This window comes from Punica granatum, chromosome 7 (assembly GCF_007655135.1).
Source record: "Punica granatum isolate Tunisia-2019 chromosome 7, ASM765513v2, whole genome shotgun sequence".
NCBI classification, from domain to species: domain Eukaryota; kingdom Viridiplantae; phylum Streptophyta; class Magnoliopsida; order Myrtales; family Lythraceae; genus Punica; species Punica granatum.
Genome location: NC_045133.1, coordinates 20,694,156 through 20,714,729, shown reverse-complemented (window position 1 = coordinate 20,714,729; position 20,574 = coordinate 20,694,156). Strand labels below are relative to the sequence as shown.

The following is a 20,574-nucleotide window of genomic DNA, read 5'->3' as shown; positions in this document are numbered from 1 at the left end:
GTTATTCATCAAATATAATTTGAAGTAATTTATGTGATTTCAAGAATATATGTTTATAGTATCTATATCTCTATATATTATAAAATACGTTATTTAATATAAGAGCGATCTCTTTCGGAGTAATATAATGTAAATAATATCTAACAAGTAAATGTAGATGTTAGTTTTTAGGTGAAATCTAATACTTAGATTAATTTATATATATATATATATATTTCCCTTAGAAAATTATTTTATATAAATAATGATGCATAATTTCATAAATATAAAAATCTATACTGAAATTGATGAATCATCAAGCGAAAATAAGTCAACGAGATGACATAATAAGTAAGGTTCTTTTTCAAAAATCTAAATAAATCACTTAGTTTTATGATAATAAATAGGTGCATTGCAAAAGATAGAACACTAAAAATTAATTAATTGATTATCAAAGAGTTAATTTTACAATCACACTAATTAATATATTTAATGACTTTTTACAATCACACTAATTAATATATTTAAATAATAAATATATGAATTTGTGCCAAATAATCATCCCCGCGTTGCTTAGCCCAAACTAAGTTTGGGATCCATTATAAAGCAAGCCCCAATCCTGTCCACACCCAACTCATCTCTCGAACTTCTACGCCTCACTATAGGAATTCCTCCTATAAAAATTGAGAAAGAAAAACTCTGTTTTTACATGATATAAAGACGACATTTTTAGTCTCAGATGGTCTGTCTCAAAAAATCTCATTACAAAATAGTGAGATAAAACTTTCCGTTTCATCCTCGATTAAGATGGAATTTTTCGTCTCGATCAGATAGACAGATTAAACTGTATCAATTTTCGTCTCACGGTTGAGACAGAAAGAAAGTTGGAGTTTTTTGTCTCTCCATTAGAGAGGGAAAATTCCGTCTGCCTCTACGTCTCATTCCTTGAGACCCAAGTCCATCGAAGAACATAAAAGGAAAAAAATTATTGGGTCGGCCAAGCTTGGAGAGAGCACGGGTTTCTATGTGCTCACCACCTATACAAGCAATGCACAATTCTCTCTAATTGTGTGGTCTTTTGCACTTGTGAAAACTCGAATCAAGGTTTTCACCCTAACCCACGTGCGTGTTACCACTTAAACTACTTTAATTTATTATTAATTTTTAACATTTCATTATATTTATTATAGATTTGCTAATTTTCATTTTAAACCTAATATTTATTTTTCTATTGGTTATTTGTTAAATACCTCCAATTGATTTTATACCTCCACTCCTATTGTAGTTTTTACCCTTTTTTTCCCCTAATACTATTTATCTCGTATGTAATTTATTATTATTTTATCTACAAAACTTTTAATGTACAATCTCTATTCATCATTTTTATTTTGATAATATTTGAAACTTTTATATATAATTTTCTTATAATTTATATTCGTATACCTAGTTATTCGTGATCTCAATTACACAACATCAAAACTAATATGAGCAATTAATGACTTATTTGATGCATTTAATATGCGAGTAATTAAAATTTTTAAGCGTGAAACTCTAGAAAACTTTTAGGTTTTACAAGAAGTTATTGTGCGATTCTACCTCGCCACATAGTGTGAGAAAGCGCCAATCAAATTATATGAAATTAGAGACTTGGTGCTAATCACTGGGATAATTGCCATAATTATTATTCATTAAAGAATTTTTGATTGGTTCTTACTCACCACATCATTTGAGATATGATTATCTATTTTTTTTTTCATATTTTACATATTGAGAGGATTAAGATTCGGAATAAAAAAAAAGAGAAATAAAGATTGAATTTATAATTACTATTTAGATCTATAGATATGGAAATTTGAGATAAAAATGTGATATAGACAGAAATTTGAGATAAATATTTTCGTCTCATTCTCCTGAGATGGAATTTTCTGTCTCACATTCCTTCTCATGCTAGCGACGGAAAATGAGAGGAGAAGAGATTAAAAGAGAGAATTATTAATTGAGATTTTGTGATAAACGGAAACTAAAATACATATTTACCTTTATATTCTTTCTCTTATCTAGTGGAGTTTAATCAACCGTATTATTTTTAATGAGCATTTTGAATAATCGAAAGTTAGACCAACTAACTTTTTCAATTTTCTTAGCAAAAAAAAAAAGAAAAAAAGAAAAACCTAACTTTTTCTTCTTCTTTTTTGCTGGATAATTTTTTTCTTTATTTTAGCGGTGTATATATATATATTTATATATATATATTAATTGATCTAATAATCAAAGATAGGTGGAATTTGGTTCTTCGATTGGACTGGTACACCGGCGCAACATCTATATTCATTCTTCAAATTCCAAATTCGCAGTTGAGTGCTATACAGGACAGTCGCATATATAAAATTGTATATACATACTATGTAGAATGCTATATGGGCAGTTAGGATTCAGAGTTAAAATTACTTTGATTTGGATTTTAATTTTGATTGTGGAAAAAGACAAATGAGATGTGATTATAAATTTAACTTGGGAAACGTGTGTTTTTGTTGTATAGTGTGTTGAGTTAAAATTAAAATTAAAGTTAAAATTAAATTTCTTACAAAAACAAACGGGCCATATATGTATCTTCGAATGCGCAGTGACAATATCATCCTCTTCTCCCGAGTTTTGCGTAGCTGTGTGATTAGCTGATAAATTAAATTATTCAGGCAATGGTCCTTTCTTTTCGATCAATATAAGTAAATCTTTTTTTTCTTACCAACCAAAATCTTTTAATTTTTTTTTACTTGACCGAAACAAAAAAAAACTGTTTTAGCTTTGGCAAAAGAGAGGTATAAAAGGAAAAAAAAAGAAAGTTTTTATAAAAGAAAGGAACTTTGGTATGTCTTAGATTTTTTTTTTCCTTTTTGGTAGAAAAGAAAAATTCTTCATATCACTAAAGTTGTGTCAATAATATGATGTAAATAATTTCTCATTCTAGTATTTTAAACCTCCCAGTTAATAAAAGAATTAAAATTCTATCAATACTTTGGAAGTAATGTTCTATTTAATCCGAACTGGTTTTCGCTAGCTAGGTCTTATTTTTTGATTTGCATCATCTAGTATGTAAAAATTCAAACAATTCTAACTAATTCAAATTCAAAATCAAGTCATAACTTAACTAGATCTTTTAATTGATTTACTATTTTCGATATTTGAATTCCAGCATGCGAGCGAGGTGGGCCTATGGACAACATACAACCAAAACAATCGAAGTTTTCTCATTGTCTATTTTAAAGTAAAATAAAATCAAAAGTGAAATAATGTGCTTACCAAAAAAAAAAGAGTAATAATTTCTTTTCCCCCCCCTTCTTTGTGGGATATCATGGAATGCTCCAAAAGTCTGTGAAAGAGGAAAAGAACCAAAATGGGGACATACACGTACCGCTGATGTACTTCCACGTGGCTAATTCTTTTTAAAAAGAGAAAGAAAAGAAAAATGTGGTCGTTTAACTGAGCCGTCAGTTGCTGGCTGACGGTGACAGTCGGCTCAGTACAATAGAGAACTCACTAGATCACAACACTTGTAGAGCACCTCCGCCGTCAGATCAATCGTCTCGTCGTGATGTGCCTCCTCGTAGCAGAGCACCTCACGTTTTCCTGGAAAAAGCGAAAAAGTCATGTCTGACAAAAAAAAATAAATATATATATATATAAGGGGAAAAACCTTTTACATATCTTTTCACTTTCTTCATAAACTTTTTTTCCTATTCAAAATTTTCCTCGAAGTTCAATGTTTTGTTCATTTCAATTCTGCCATCATATTTCTGTCAAAAATGTTACTTCTTGATAAAAATTAACTTTGAAGCCGGAAATGCTAGAAAATGAAGGGAAAAAAAGGGGCAAAACGTTGGAGTCAAGAGTTAGAGGAGGAGGGGTTGTGGGAGTCTAGCCGACGACTGCCCTCACTCCAATGAGGTTGCCTAAGGTCCAAAATCCTAAATCAGTTGTAGTCGGAAGGCTCCCAATCTTCTAAAAAAAAATCACGAATTCCATTATTACTGTTATTATTATCGATTTTGAAGATGTGAAAATTCTTACTAGTTTCTATCTCCTGAGTTACAGTTGTCAATTATATTGGATTTCATCGTCCGTCTCTAACCACTAATTCAAGGTTGTCAATTGTGTTTGATCTTGTTGGCAGCCGCTCTCCCTTTCTTTCCCTACTCTTCGTTCTATTTTCTTTTTCACATTTTTAATAAGTTCTAATAATTTACAAAACAATATTTATTAAAACCACTTTTTTTTGTTAGAATTGTGATGGCATGGCGCAACTAAAGCGAATAAATCATTGAACATAGGAGATGATGTTAAAAATATATAAGATTTCGTATGAAACCGAAAATTAAGTAAAGTTTGAGGATCAATTATGAATTTCTTTATTTATCCAAAACAACGAATTTTTTTTCCAAATAACCTAAATCTTATTATTATTATTTTTTAAGTGTTAGTCTGTTAGATTTTTTTAAGGATTATTATTATTACAGGGCATTGGGACAGGTGGCCCCCCTATTCGTACTACATCAGTTCCCAGAAGGATAGAAGCCTTCCACGCCAACACGGACCTGGGCAGCCTTAAGGTGCGGCCGCACTTCACATGCGGCGATGTGACAGGCCAGTCATCTGCACACACGTGGCGGTCCGCAATCATCACAGTTGACTGACTCAATCCACAGTCAACACGTGGGGCCTGCACGAGGAGAGAGAATGCCGCAGCAGGAGTTTGCAGTGGGACGTTTCACATGTGATTAGTCCTCCCGCTAGGGAAAGAGAGCGCTACGTGTCCCTCTGCTCGCAAAACTGGCAATGGAAAAGGATAAGAGAGAAAGGCATGGGAATTCTCCTACATATATACTACTTGTATAATTTGTATTAGCTGTGCATTGTTTGGTTTATGGTAATGGTGTTGATTGTGGTGGTGACCCAAAATCCATCGGGTTTCACGATCGTCGGACACGTATGTACCGAGGAAGATAGAATCTTATCATATTAATTAGACAGTTTTACAAGTATTTTCAGATGATTCGCGTGTCTATAATAATCATGTGATTCCACGCGTTATGGTGTCAAAAAAAGTGAAGAAATATTGTTTTTCATTATCTACAATTGAGTACACGATGAAAACATTCAAACTTACTTCATTGCGGTTCTCATTTTTGCAATTCAGGCATTCTGATTTGATATCGTCTCGATACGATATAGTCATATATAATATAATTAGTGGCACAATAATATAATGCGTGAAAAGGTGTTGTTTTGTTTGGTCTGGTAGTTTGTAGTAGTTTCATAGGGTGAGGTGGACATACCTAGACGATTATGGTTATTATTAAGAAAGAAAACGAAGCGATCTAATATATAATTCCCATAGCAGATTTGGAAAGGCAAATTCCTCGAGCCCTACCACTCGACGAGCAATTCTCTTTCACCTGTTTTGTTTCTATTTTATCCATCGATAGTTACATGATCGCATAGTTAATAAGGTTTATTCCGTCTCAGTCTGTCATTGTAAATCGAATTGTAACCGACGAAGAATATATAGAACTGAGTCGATCTAAAAACCCTACTTTAAGAATACATAGAACCGAACAGGGGACCGACAACGTTATTTCCGTGGCACCAATGTACAAGTCGAAGCATCCGTCTATTTGAAACTACGTATAAAAATATCTATTAGAAAAAAAAAAGCTACGTAGAAAGTGACGTCACGCGGATTACTATGCACATAATAATAAGAGAGTGAAAGCATACATGTCAGATATCGTGTAAGGCCTTTGCTTTCTTTCTGTACGAATATATAGAGAGAGAGAGAGAGAGAGAGAGAGAGAGAGATATGAGGCAGGAGGAGGAGGTGAACGTCTTGTGGGCTGCCGCCGGGGAGCTTGACCGGAATCATGATGCTCCTCCCGCGGACATATGCGGCGGCTCTGACTCGGACAAGGCGGCAACGGCGGACTCGAGCTTGAGATTGTCATCTCTCCTGGCCACCAAAGATCGAGATTATCTTCTATCTCCTTCCGGGGCTCAGGTAATTAATCTTCCAGTCATGATCTCCTTAGTATTAGTGGAATATTTATTATTTTTTTTGTTATTTTTGTGGATTATTATGTATTTTGGTGCACGCGTACTATACGGACACCGTCTGTTAGTATTTTCAGATAATTTTATATATACATAATACATATTCATTTCTAGTTTATATATATACATAATCGTTAGTAAATACATGTTTTTTTAATTGTTTATTACTTTTGCTCTTATTATGTTAATGAAATATAACCTAGATCTGGGTTATAATAAGGGTTACTCAGATATATTCTTGCGAGCTTTGAGCATATGTTAATGGTAGAAAAGGTTCCCAGGAAAAAAAAGGGAAGTTTCCCAAAAAAAAGGATGAAAATAATGGAAGCAAAATTAATATTAATTGGTACAAAAATACCCATAAAATTAATATTATTTGGTACAAAAAACCCAAAAAAGGAAATTTAATTTCACAAATAAAAATATGAAAAGAAACAAAAAAAAGGAAAAAATTGTGATTTTTGTAATGAACAAGTATATTGTTTGAAGGATTTGTTAGTTGATATTCGGCATGGCGTGTTTCAAACTGTTGCCATACTTAAACTCCAACCCTAGAATATGAATAGAGATTTATCGAAATCTTTGTGTATAAACGAACAAGATACTCACGAAAAATTTGATTCTTGAAACCCTAAAAATGAATTTCCCATTCGTGGGATCGATAGAAGAAAAATGTCTACAAATGGTGCAGTACGCGCTACACCATAGGCTTATAGTATAATCTCTTAATAATATTCGATACGGTCTGATTAACCAACATGCTTATTTTTGCTTCTGTTACATTGTTGATTTCATAACTCCACTCCAACAAATTCTCTCCCCCTGACGATAATGAATTTACACCATACCGCGCCCTTCCTCGACTCATCGTATTGGCATGATTGTTTGTATCTGGTAAACTATTCGAAACCCCTTCAAAGTGGAGTTATTGCTCTACTGATTCTGTTAAATCTCCATTCCAAAACCATACGGGGAATTCTCACCTCACACGGCTCCTCCCTTCCCTTGCGTGCATAATGAGAAAATTAGATGGAGTCGAGGGAGAGATTAGCTGGTTGGTGAGGGCCATGAGGCAATGCTCTACTAAGGCAATCATTAGTATCTGATTCGAGAGGATGATCAGTCACACTGAGATCGAGTCTATGATATTTCTCATCTTTATATAAGTTTTACTTACTTCTTTTGCTGGAGGTATAGGAATTCACCTGTTGTATTGGTTTTATTTATTTCGTCTGTTGGAGGTATAGGAATTGATATAAAAAGTTGATGGGATCCACTTATATGGTATTGGAATGATTCTTTAGAAAGATCGGAGAGAAATTTGGCACTGGTGAAATTTTGAACAGGACAGGCAAAAGCCGAAAGGGTGGACGAGCTGTTGCTGCGTAGATTCTTATCAAACCCCTCCCGTCTTAGGCTGAGGGTTGTCGCCTGTCCTTACCTCACCTTTTAATAGGTGGGACGCGGGGCGGATTATGACAGACGCCCGTGGTCAGCTGGTGACGGGTCGTTTTCATAGCTTATGGGGTAATTGGAGAAATTATTTGGCGAATTAAATTCATCACATCACCCGTGAATTAAGTCTGTGACAAGCGGACACGTGCATTTCTTTGTTTCAAAATTTAAAAATGACCATAAAATTTTTCCTTTTAGAAAGTTGGGTAAATTACAAAAAAAATTCAAATTTTGTAAAATGTCTTAATTTTGTCTTTAATTTTGTTTTGTAATAAAAAAAATCATAAATTTTTTAAAATGTCTCAAAAATGACTTCCGTTATAACTTCCGTCAATTTTTGCTGTTGATGATGGGTCTCTTTAACAGTTCACGTAGGTCACACGTAGGTTAGTGGGTCCCTTTAACAGTCCACGTAGGTCACACGGAGGCAAAAATTGACGGAAATTATAACGGAAGTCATTTTTTAGACATTTTAGAAAACTTATGATTTTTTTTGTTACAAAACAAAATTTAGGACAAAACTGAGATATTTTATAAAATTTGAGTTTTTTTTGTAATTTGCCCTAGAAAGTTTGGCTAAATTCCTTATCTATCCTCTCCTCTTCCGAATTCTTCTCTTGGACGATTACCTTTTCTCTCTCCTCATCCTACAAAACAGCCATTGCCTCACCCTTTCACCATCTCCGGTCGGCCCTTACTCTTATGTCAGGACATCGCCTCTTCGTTGCCACCACTCCTTCACTTCGACATCATCTCTCACTTGACCTTGCTCTAATCTCGCCTCAAACATCGACTTCAATCTTCTTGGAAAGCGAGGCCTTGACTTTTACTCGAGAGGGCAAGTTAGGCGAAGAAGACAGAAACGAGAGGAAGGGTGAGATCTCGGCGCAAAGAAGAGAGAGATGGCTGGAAAATGAAGGTGAGTGTCAAATATTGAGGAGGGAGGTCGAAGAGTTGGCAGTGCAATTGGAGAGTGCCAGAGGAGAAAGAAAATCGCATAAGAGGGGACAACGAAGGGGAGGAAAGAGAAGCAACTGGAGCATTTTTTTGGAGGACAAAAGTTTAGTGTCGTGTTTAAATTTTGGAGCAAAAGAGCGCACGTGTTCGCTTTTCATTGACTTAGTTCACGGGTGACTTGGTGAATTCAGTTCACCTAATGATTTCTTGAGTGATTGGGTTGATGGGGGTGTTCCATCTCAATTTATTGCCCCCTTATTATTATCGTGCACGTGGAAATTCCACAAAAAGTTGAACCAATGGTGTGGTCATTTGGCATTTGTGGAACTATTAAAAGATATATATATATATATATATATTAGGTTTTTTATCCATGCGTTATACGGAACTTTTATTGTATATGTAAATTATTTTTAAATAAATTTCAAAAATGTTGTAACAATTTTTTCTTTTTCCTATATTTTATAATATCTAATAATTATATCCAAATATCTTAAAGAATTATGATTAATTAATATATTTTTCCTATATTGAAGGAAAGTAGTAGTGTAACTCTTATAAATTATCATTTCTTCATTCAGTCAAAAATTAGTAACCATAAATTTTAGGATTAATAAGGAAAAAAAATGAAATTTTCATATTTTAGCAATTCTAACGTGATCTTTTTTCCTTAACTTAAAAATGTAAGAACTTTTAATATGATAATAATTCTAGCACGGCGTTAAATTTTTCGTTAATTTGAATGGAATTGAGACTTTAGAGGACGTTGACGACCCCAATTGAACGGTGGAGGTTGGAATCGAGGCCTCTACCTCTTGGAATCGAGAGCTCTCAAATTGGGGGTTCTCCTTATTTTGGAAGGGGGAGCTACGACTACGGCCGTGATCTCTCGATTGGAGTCGCCGGTGCCTTACCTCTGATTGGGATTGTCGACGTCCTCTTTGGCCTCAATTCGGTTTTAAATTAACGAAAAATTTGACGACGTGCTAGAACTGTTATCAAATCGAAAATTTGTGCATTTTTAAGTTAATGAAAAAAGTTCGTGTTAGAATTATTAAAATGCGTAAAATTTAATTTTTTTTTTGGTTATTAACTCTAAATCGTAACAGTAATTTTGTAATCACAATATTTATGCATCAAGTTTTCAGGATATATTAAAAGTAAAATATTTCACATCCAAATGTATTTGTGCATGTGTATAAATTATTCCATAAGTTTTGAGAATATATTAAAATTAAAATATTTCACGTCTAAATATATTTATAAATATATACAAATGTATCTTCTAATTTAATCCTATTTAATGCAAATTGTATATGTATTTACAATTGTGCCATTTTATTACGCTGCGTTCAAGTTTATTTCATATATAGATTATTATTACTATTATTATTTAATTTCTATACAACATAATAAACTATAAAAACATTACTATTATATCTCTATTTATTCGGGCATAGTCAAGTTTATATATCATAAATAGATAGGGAAAAATGACTAGGCATAATGGCATGACTTTCACTACCGTGTTGGTTCACGTGTTCAACACTTATTTTTTTTTAAATAAAATTTCGAGCTTGAGTTTGTGATGGATGAAAATTCATATGGAGAGAGTTTTATCCCTCAATAAACTGATTCAGTTCATATTGAATTAGTTTTGGTCTATTAGATTTTCGGATATTATGATGCACGTCAAAAAATAGCATTTCAATTGAAAATAAGAGGTTGTCCGTGCATTTATAGCATTTTGCATGCTCCTATATTTTCCTTCATCATCTCTTACGCTCATGGATTTTGTTTGAAATGAAGGACTATCATAAGATATTAATCTCATTGCCTGTGTTCATCATTGCATAATTTGTTACGAGGATTTCCTACTATATGTCTATAGACCTCCCTCCTAAGATCCCTGGGGCGGGCCGGGGCACGGCGTTGGGTTGGAAGTTAGAAGGACTGCTCTCTTTTATTTCCTAAATTTAGTCTCACGATAAGGGATAGTATAGTAGCATATATGTTTCTCGCCTAAAATAGGATGGATTGTTGGTCAATTTTTGTCGGTGAGACTTCTAACTTGTCGCTCTTGGAAATAATCTTTACTACTTTGCTAGCTTCGATTTCACATGAGTAAATGTTCATCCTACAGCCTCCATGTAAAAGTAACCACTTAATACTTTGAATGGTATGCAATTTAATTGCTTATTTAGTTTTTCACTTGGCAAATTTTCCTTTGCCATGGGCAGGTTAAAGTTTCCGACCTTGAAGGCCACGTAGTTGGCCTCTATTTCTCTGCAAACTGGTACCAGCCATGCCGAAACTTCACGGAGGCCCTGTTGAGCGCCTATGAGCAGCTTAGAGCTGGTGGATCCAACTTTGAGGTCGTGTTTGTGTCTGCTGATGAGGACCTGGATGCATTCAACCACTATCGATCCAGCATGCCATGGCTGTCAATTCCGTATTCCGACTTGGAGTCCAAGAAAGCCCTGAACCGGAAATTCGACGTTGAGGGCATACCGTGCCTCATAATCCTACAGCTGGGTGATGATAAGGATATGCAGACATTGCACGATGGTGTCGAACTGATATACCGGTACGGGGCCCGGGCGTTCCCGTTTACTGCAGAGAGGTTGGAAGAGCTACAGAAGGAAGAGCAGGAGAAGCACGACACGCAAAGCCTGATGAGTTTACTTACTAACCATGACAGAGATTATCTTCTTGCTCATCCGAAGCCCAGACAGGTCAATTGTCTCATCGGCTTAGCATTAGAAATATCAGCTCTTCTTCCCAATATATATGGTGAATGGAGCCTAATATGTCGTACATGTCAATGTCTCGTGCAGGTACCCGTGGCTTCTTTGACAGGTAAAACGGTTGGGCTCTTCTTCTCGGCTCAATGGTGCCTTCCAGGAGCCAAGTTCACTCCAAAGTTGATCTCAATGTACCACAAGATAAAGCAAATGCTTGAGGAACAGGGTCGGGATGGGGATTTTGAGATCGTATACATATCAAGCGACCGTGATGAGTCCTCTTTCCAGTCCGACTTTGACCCCATGCCCTGGCTGGCATTGCCCTTCGGAGACCAGAATGCAAAAGCCCTGGCGAAACACTTCGATGTTTGGGGCATACCGTGGCTGGTAATCCTGGGCCCCGACGGTAAGACTGTAACAACACACGGGAGGAGCCTGATAAACCTGTACAGGGAGAAGGCCTACCCGTTCACTGATGCTAAGCTGGAGCAACTGCAGAAGGAAATGGATGAGGAGGCAAAGAATCTCCCAAGATTGGATTTTCATGCCGGGCACAGGCACGAGCTCACACTAGTGTCCAGCGGGTCGGGGGGCGGGCCGTTCATATGTTGTGACTGCGAGGAGCAGGGGTCGGGCTGGGCCTACCAGTGCCTTGAGTGCGGTTATGAAGTGCACACCAAGTGCATGAGATCGGTGGGCACCGGCACCTTAAACATCGAGCGGCGATTTGAATGTGTAATCGTACCAGCGTCACTCGGTGGTGACTAAACTTTAGTCCTAATCGAATCTTTTTGTTTGTTAACAGGCATGGGGACGGGCCTGTGCTCGTCCCATAACCGTGTTAACTACTAAGCTTAAGGCTGCTGAAAGAAATTGGATTTCAATAAGAGACCAAAGCGTTTAAAATACGTATAATTGCCGTCTCTCTCCTCTCCTCTTTCTTAAACAAACAATTTGAAAATAAGTCCCTGAAGAAAGACATTGTCGGATTGAGGTGGTAGTTTATATCATGGCTATGCATTCGTACGGATGATTTTTGCGGCGTTCTAACAAGAGTGAATTTATAACATTATTGTCATCTGAACCGACTTCTTATCTATAGTGCCTGCCGTTAAATCACGCTAAAGCCTGAGAATAGTGTGAAGAAGAAAATAAATCTAGCAAATTATCATGACATCATTTCATTTCATTTTATTTTAAATTGGGCTTTGGGTTTTGGCATGATCATAACATTGACGGCTGAGAAAAGAAAAAGGTCTGCTACATGTAAACTTAGCTGACATTGGCTATATGAGCCCAAGGTCATTGTCTAGATATCCTTTTTCCAATGAGATTGCTAGGAATCAACAATGAGGCCTTGGACCTGCTTACTGTGTACGCGACGTCTCGATCCTCAAAAGGAGAATGATCCGATTCTTGTGCTACCGAGCGATACTACTAGAAGGCGATATGTCCACTGCAGAGACGTGGTAGCTTTGGTATTATCTATTGAAAGTACGAAAATTGAAGGAAAAAAAAAATGTAAGCTAGAGCAAGTCGCGTTGGATGGTCCAATTTATTTCATTATTGAGGAAATTCATTTATGTAGTCAAATATAAGATTTTCTGTCAGTTTCTCTTCCCTTCTTTCATGATGGGATTAGAATGCTTTCCAAATCAAATTACTCTTTCTCATTTCGATGAGATTACGAATATTTATTTATTGACTAAAATTAATTTTATTTGAGTATCGACTTCGCCCAAATGAAATATGCTTTAGGGGGAGCCAACCTGAATTTTGGGGCTTGTGTTCGGATCCAAGTCCACTAGGATTAACAATTACCAAATGGTCCAAACTTTTGTTGGGTTGTACTGACAATATTATCAAAGACGAATTACTCCCTGCTCCTCAATTCTCATTCTATATATTTACAGGGGTCTTACCATCCCAACCAGCACATACATTAGATGCCGCCATTGGAATTGGAAGCATGCTTCTAATCGCTAATAAAGGTATGATCACACTCGACGGGATGGGGTCTCAAGTACCATTCCCATACGAGACGATATAAGTTCCCACATTGACGCGGAGGACTTTTGAATCGTGCATGCCACAACACGACGAAGTCCAAATAAGTAGATTATGGATAAATCAAGGCCCGATTTTTATCAAGTGGAAAGGAAAGATAATGAATCTACACAATACGAAAACAATCAGTTTTGTTCATGAAAAGCCCAAATTTCAGCCCAAATTAAAAAGGCATGATCTGAAGTATTGAAGACTCAAATAAGATACTGATATTGATGGAGAAGTCAAATTTTATTAAATAGGGGAAGTAGTTATTGACTTTTTAAATATGATTTTAGAAGGCCAAATTCGGATTTTGGGCAGTGTTATCAGAATCGGACCGGATGATGAACCGAAAGGGGTATGTGTTCATGGGTTTATGAGTTCAACCGAGAATTCGATAGGTCGGACCGCACGTTTAATTAAAGTGAAATAAATATTCATATTATTAAAAAAATTATGATAATTAAGATAGAAGTACGATGATTTCAAAAAAATATAATAATAAATTAATAAAATATTTATATTTTATATTTCTTATTCCAAAATAAATATTGAATTTTAAGAAATACTTAAAAGTAGAGTTTAAAGAATAAGAAAGTAGTGGTGGCTTGATTGGTAATATACTAGTATGGAAAGTAAAAGGTCTTGAATTCAAATTCTTACAAAACCAAACAATTTTTACACTAAATAAAAAACTCATAAAATCGGCCGATTTAATGGATCCGACGGTTCAAATTTGTAATTTGAGTTTTCAGATGAATTGGACCGGACATGGTGTCGGTTTCCGATCGAATTGGCCTGTTCGATCCGATTCTGATAACAATGATTTTGGGATGGTCAATATTTCCAGTTACGTTTTAGTTTCGGGTTAATTACATCATGAATACAAAAAATTTGCAAAATATAACACTTTAATACAAAAAGAATTTTTTATTAAGATTTGATACAAAACGTTCGAATCGGTTACAGTTGGATACTCTCCATCAACTGTCTCACTGACGCCGTTAGCTTCAACTGACGTGGCTGATGACGTGTCAAACTTCATCTAGTGTGACATTGAATTTTAAATAAATTTTTGTTTTCAATTTTAATTATAATTAAATAATTAAAGAAATGTAATAAAATAAAATAATATTCTCTCTCCTCTCAGCTTTTCTCTCTCGTCTCTCTTTCCCTCTCTCTCTCTCCATCTCTGTCTCCTCTAAAAGTTGCAGCGAGCAGATAAATCCAGTTAGCAAACAGAAGATGGAGCTGACAAATGGAGATTGAGGGGAGAATCAAATCCAAATCCCAATTCCCTTCCTGTCTCTCTGTTCTCTCTTCTCTCTGTCCTGCGACCCCTACCTCTAGCCATTGAAGAAGAGCCCAACACCAAGGAGAGAACAAGCAAATCCAAATCAACGCAGAGAACATATAAAAATCTGATTTTTACAAAGCAAGGCAGAGAACAAACACGAACCGACACTGAAGGAGACAATCCAAATCATTCTCCCCTCCAGCCATTGAAGAAGAGCCCACGAACAAAGACGTAGACAATCTTGACTCCAATTTGTGTGTTTTTTTTTTTTTTAAATTTCAACTAAATTGGGTATCCGGGCACCCCATCGATGACCCCACCCCCGGCCCAGGTCACCAGCGGGGTCTGGGCCTGTTGGCGTCCTTGCTCGAGGGGTAGGGTCGCAGGCGGGGGAGCCCCGCCCTTGACTCGAGATCTGACCACAGATCTCTCGAGGGGGGGGCGGGGGCTTCCCCACCCGCGACCCGACCCCCCGACTGAGCTAGCCGGCTGGCGCAGACCCTTTTGGCGAGCTCGGTTGGGGGTTGGGGTTGCCGGTGGGCCGCCCCACCTCCAACTCACTTGCCTCAATTGAAAAAAAGAAAAAAAGAAAAAAGAAAAACGAAGTGGAAGAAAGAGAGGAGAAGGAGGTGAAAGGGACTCGACAAGCTTCCAAGGAGTCGATTAGCTGTCGGAACAAGTCTTAGCTCCGATGGGATGGGAGGGGAGGGCGGGCTCCGATGAGCTCTCCGACCACGGGAGAGAAAAGGTCGGGGCGGGGGCTCATGTTTGTATATATTGTACTCTAGTACGGTGCGTTTGGTTTTAGAGTTAAAGTAACTTTGATTTTGATTATAGAAAATAACAAATATTGTGTAGTGTGTTGTGTTAAAGTTAAAGTTAAAATTTTTGACTTGGCAAATGTGTATTTTTGTTGTGTAGTGGGTTGAGTTAAAGTTAAAGTTAAAATTTTTGTGATTTTAACCCTGAAAACAAACGGGCCATAATGTTCGTTTGGTTTTATAGTTATGTTTTTAAAATTTTAACTTTAACTTTAACTCTATTCACTAAATAATAAAATTCAACAACATAATTATTACTTTTTCATTTTTCTTCAATTTTAAATTATTCAATTCAATTTTTAATATTAAATTATTTCAATTATGCATTACTTTTTTCACAATTCAATAATACAATCATTATTTTTTTACATTTTTTCTCCTAATTCAACAATACAATCATTACAATCCAATTAAAATCAAAACTCAACTCAACTTAACTTTAAAACCAAACATACAATAAAAATCATATTAAAAATGAATATATGAGATTCTCTCCCATTATTGGAGTCTCTCACATACAAACTTTGTTTGTGTTTGTTACCTTCATCGTCTAAACAAAGATTTAGGTGTGTGTATTGTGATTCCTGCTGCGTCACACATCTAACCTTGTGAATTCTAATTATATCTTGATATCTTTTCAATCTCGAAAATTGGAAATCTTCTGCATATTGCAACTGAATAATGGGGGCTTTGTCCGGTGACACAGCTAGTTGCACCAGATCGAGGCTCTTGACCTTTCTCACATTAGCTTCGAATCCACTCACACTTGTTAGTTAGCCTCCCAATTTAATGCAAGACCTTTAGTATGAGAAAAGAATCTTACGCATCCGTCGTATATGTCACGTAGTGCAATATAACGGTGAGAGAGTGCCTAATAGTCCACAATCACTATGAAATACATGATTAGACATTTCATCTGTTGAGGAGTAAAATGGGATAAATCCCACATAGGAAAAGAAAAGGAAAATCCATGGGTTTATATGAAGCTTGGGTACCACCACTTATCAGCTTGAGCTTTTAAGTGGATATGAGCCCGAGCCCGTATAAGCCCAATGGAAATTTAATATGGTATCAGAGCGGGTTATGCTTCCGCATGCCTACGCGCGTATGCGCATGGACTCACACCACGCCAGGCCCAGTATGTCCGAGTGCAGCCAAGAGTGCGCCTCGTGTTAGTGTCCCCCCTCGCCCGAGCACGGAAGATGAGCCCGGCTCGAGGCCAATTGTTGAGGGCGGGTATTTAAGGGCACGTGACAACGTGTAGGCAGAAATAGACCACGCATTGCACGTGAGGGCGGGTGTTGAGGAGTAAAATGGGATAAATCCCACATACGAAAAGAAAAGGAAAATCCATGGGTTAATATATGGCTTGGGTACCACCACTTATCAGCTTGAGCTTTTAAGTGGATATGAGCCTGAGCCCGTATAAGCCCAATGAAAATTTAATATCATCAATGGCAGCTATGTCTTCCAGTGATGCAATGGAAACAAGAGATGCATCCTCGAACATTAGCGTAAAGTAATCTCCCCGATCAGCTGAAGTAAAGGGGGGCAAAGAGGGAGGGGAGAGAGAGGCTAACCCCTCGTCTCTCTTTAAGAGCTGAAAAAGCTCACCGGAGCAAAAAGAAGAGGGGACAAGAAAGAACAATACTCTGGACAAATCCAAGTTAGAAAGCCAAGAATAAAAAAAAAATGTAAAATTATATTTACTCACGTGATAATATTATAAATTAATAAATTTTTTTAAATTTCTCTTAATTTTTAGTAATATCACTAAAAAAAGCTACTATTGAAAAAAATAATTTTTTTTCATACGTCCAGTAATACAGTATCACATGATATACTCGTTACATATAATACCATATAAAAAAGAAGAATTTTTTTAATATAAATTGGTTCAAACCATTTGATACTTGTTTTCGCTCTCGAATTCTACTTTTATGAATAAAAAAAATTACACTAAAAAATTTCTCTTAATGAATTGATATGATTCGCACTGAATTATTTGAATCTTATTTAACTTTTAAATATCAGGTGCGCCTACTAAAAAAAGAATAGCTTTTCCCATAAGATTCCACATTCCCCAATTTCATAGACAAACCCAACCCATCTTCCCAAATATTCCCTCTCAAATTGCTAAATCTCTCATTTCATCGTCATCATCAAAGAACACAAACCCCTTTTTAAGCTTCAGTTCTTCTGACAAATCCTAGAGAGAAGCCCAGACCAATCTCAGGAAGACCAGAAACATGGGACTCTGCTTCACCAAATCCCAAGACATTCCCATCTCCTCCTCTGACTCCCCTCCCCGGCCCTACCACCCCAAGCCATCCCAGCCCCACCACCCTGCCTACCCGACCCGTCCAGCCCCGGTGCCGCAGTATTCATCGCCGTCCTTATCCAGGCATCCCATCCCGCCTTCCCAGATCGGCCCCATCCTTCGGAAGCCCTATGTGGATATAACCTCCATCTACGTTCTCGACAAGGAGCTGGGGCGGGGCCAGTTCGGGGTCACGTACCTCTGCACCGAGAGGTCGACGGGGAGGAAGTATGCGTGCAAGTCCATCTCAAGGAGGAAGCTCCCCACCGACAAGGACATCGACGACGTCCGCCGCGAGATCCTCATCCTCGAGCACCTGTCCGGCCAGCCCAACATCGTCGAGTTCAAGGGCGCGTACGAGGACCGCCAGAATCTACATTTGGTCATGGAGCTATGCTCCGGTACGTACCCGAGTTGGGCAGTTCAAGTACAAAAGCTTGTTTGCTTGAATGCAGTCTGATAAAAACAATGTTCTAATACTGCAGGAGGGGAGCTGTTCGATCGGATAATTGCGAAGGGTGTGTACTCGGAGAGGGAAGCGGCGAAGATCTGCCGGCAGATAGTGAACGTGGTGCACGTTTGCCACTTCATGGGAGTAATGCACAGAGACTTGAAGCCGGAGAACTTCTTGCTCGTCAGCAAAGCCGAGGATTCCCCGCTTAAGGCCACTGATTTCGGGCTCTCCGTCTTCATCGAGGAAGGTTGGAGATCAACCCGAGATTCCTCCTTTCTTTTATATAATTGAAGAAATGTTATATACTGAACAAGCTAGAAAGGAATCTGGAAAAAGAATCGTCTGGAGGACCAAAGTGTCGGGTTCCGGAAAGTATTTTCGAGATGCCCAAAATATCTGTAAAGGCTGATTGGGTCACTTGTCGAAAGGGACAGGTCAACTGAGTCAACCACGTTAGTGATCGGTACAATGAGCAACAAAAGCATAGAAAAAGAAGCCAGCCATACATGTTTCCTTTAGGAATCTCACTGTGAAGATCGTCTCACCGCATTATATTCGGGCCAGGATTTGGTTCCGCCGAAAGCATATAGTCGTAGACTCGCGACCCTTGCTTGTTCGGGCACATTAAAATATTGTCAAACCATAATAAAGTTGATACGCGAACCTTTAGGTTAAATCATATAACTTCGTAACTGATGTCTCAGGGAAGGTGTACCGGGACATCGTGGGAAGTGCATACTATGTTGCCCCGGAGGTGTTGCATCGGAACTATGGAAAAGAAATCGATGTGTGGAGCGCCGGGGTCATACTGTACATCCTCCTCTGCGGTTCTCCACCATTTTGGGCTGGTATACGTTGTTTTCGAACATCTTTTCGCTCCCATAAACGTTTCTCCTCTTATGGCTTGCCTGATATCGTAAGATTTATAACAGAGAATGAGAAGGGAATATTCGACGCAATACTAGAGGGGAAGCTCGACTTAGAAAGCGCTCCGTGGCCAACGGTTTCACCTTCTGCAAAAGATCTCATCAGGAAGATGCTGACAAGAGATCCTAGGAAGAGGATCACGGCTGCCCAAGCCCTCGGTAAGAAAATCCTACATAAGAAAGTCCGGTTTCTTTGTCGATTAACTGTAGTACTATGGTTTCAGTATTGATATACCTCGTTCCTCAACAAGATCGATGAAATAGTGATACATTTGCATGAATTTTTTGCCGGGATAGGACACCCTTGGATGAAGGAAGATGGAGTAGCATCCGACCGGCCGATTTCTAGTGCAGTGCTAACGAGGATAAAGCAGTTTAGGGCAATGAACAAGATGAAGAAGCTTGCTCTTAAGGTAATTTCCTAACTTGACGTAGATTTGGATCGGTATCTGGGATTCAGGAAGTCCTGAATAGGAACTCTCCATGTTGTTAAGGTTATCGCCGAGAACTTGTCCGAGGAGGACATCAAGGGCTTGAGGCAGATGTTCAACAACATGGACACAGACGGGAGCGGAACGATAACATTCGAGGAGCTTAAGACGGGACTTTCACGGCTGGGATCTAAGCTCAGTGAAGCGGAGATGAAGCAGTTAATGGATGCTGTAAGAATAAGTCGATTTAACTCTGTTTTCATACCATTTTCGCTTGCTCACCTACAGGTAAACCGGTTTATCTATTTCGAGTACAGTCTTGATTAAGGTAACTAATTGTGCATTCTTTCAAAAGGCTGATGTTGACAAGAACGGGACCATCGACTACATCGAGTTCATAACCGCTACGATGCATCGCCACAGACTGGAGAAGGAAGAACACTTGTACAAGGCCTTCCAGTACTTTGATAAGGACAATAACGGGTAAGTCTTCGGCTCAATATATCTTCCCCGTATACCCTGAAAACCAAAACCGAGAATTCACATTTCACACGACCGACAATCTCTGCACTGGTTCGACGTTTGTGCAGATTCATCACGAGAGAGGAGCTGAGACAGGCAATGCAACAACACGGAATGGGTGATGAAGCAACCGTAGACGAAGTCATTGACGATGTGGATACCGATAAAGTAATGGACCGAATGTTTCCTCGAACCAAATACATGTAAACTTTTATTTCCTCTACGAGTATACATACCCTGAGCCTCTTTCATCTCTCTCTCTTTTGCAGGATGGAAGAATTAACTATGAGGAGTTTCTGGCGATGATGAGGAAGGGAAATCCGATGGGAAGCAAAGATGATTAGCATCCATTGGGATGTATATGTGATGTAATATCTTGTATGATATGTAAGTCCCTAATAATTCTACCATAGCACGCGTCCAGGAGCTGCTTTCTTAGCTATATTTTCAATAAAGTAAGCACATATTCACAATTCAAAACCCCGGTTCGCAATCTGTAGGTTGTCCTTTGGGCTTA

At 37.8% G+C, this 20,574-nt stretch overlaps 2 protein-coding genes across 2 annotated transcripts; both read left to right on the top strand.

Moving 5' to 3' along the window:
* Positions 1–5,753: 5,753 nt before the first annotated feature.
* On the top strand, positions 5,754–12,145 carry LOC116213955 (probable nucleoredoxin 2). Its single transcript, XM_031549119.1, has 3 exons — positions 5,754–6,028; positions 10,734–11,228; positions 11,331–12,145. Exons 1-3 carry the CDS (start codon positions 5,834–5,836, stop codon positions 12,003–12,005), a joined length of 1,365 nt encoding a protein of 454 aa, XP_031404979.1. The 5' UTR covers positions 5,754–5,833; the 3' UTR covers positions 12,006–12,145.
* Positions 12,146–17,491: 5,346 nt separating this feature from the next.
* On the top strand, positions 17,492–20,495 carry LOC116214260 (calcium-dependent protein kinase 29). The gene is made up of 9 exons (XM_031549641.1): positions 17,492–18,125; positions 18,210–18,425; positions 18,883–19,026; positions 19,111–19,263; positions 19,402–19,517; positions 19,599–19,766; positions 19,891–20,018; positions 20,126–20,225; positions 20,327–20,495. Exons 1-9 carry the CDS (start codon positions 17,654–17,656, stop codon positions 20,399–20,401), a joined length of 1,572 nt encoding a protein of 523 aa, XP_031405501.1. The 5' UTR covers positions 17,492–17,653; the 3' UTR covers positions 20,402–20,495.
* Positions 20,496–20,574: the final 79 nt, after the last annotated feature.

What these genes read in the sequence shown, in the direction of transcription:
- LOC116213955 (XM_031549119.1), top strand. Translation starts at nt 5,834, where the DNA reads ATGAGGCAGGAGGAGGAGGTGAACGTCTTGTGGGCTGCCGCCGGGGAG. An exon ending in TATCTCCTTCCGGGGCTCAG is followed by an intron (nt 6,029 to 10,733) that starts GTAATTAATCTT and finishes TGCCATGGGCAG; the next exon opens with GTTAAAGTTTCCGACCTTGA. An exon ending in CTCATCCGAAGCCCAGACAG is followed by an intron (nt 11,229 to 11,330) that starts GTCAATTGTCTC and finishes TGTCTCGTGCAG; the next exon opens with GTACCCGTGGCTTCTTTGAC.
- LOC116214260 (XM_031549641.1), top strand. Translation starts at nt 17,654, where the DNA reads ATGGGACTCTGCTTCACCAAATCCCAAGACATTCCCATCTCCTCCTCT. An exon ending in CTCCGTCTTCATCGAGGAAG is followed by an intron (nt 18,426 to 18,882) that starts GTTGGAGATCAA and finishes CTGATGTCTCAG; the next exon opens with GGAAGGTGTACCGGGACATC. An exon ending in TTTGATAAGGACAATAACGG is followed by an intron (nt 20,019 to 20,125) that starts GTAAGTCTTCGG and finishes ACGTTTGTGCAG; the next exon opens with ATTCATCACGAGAGAGGAGC.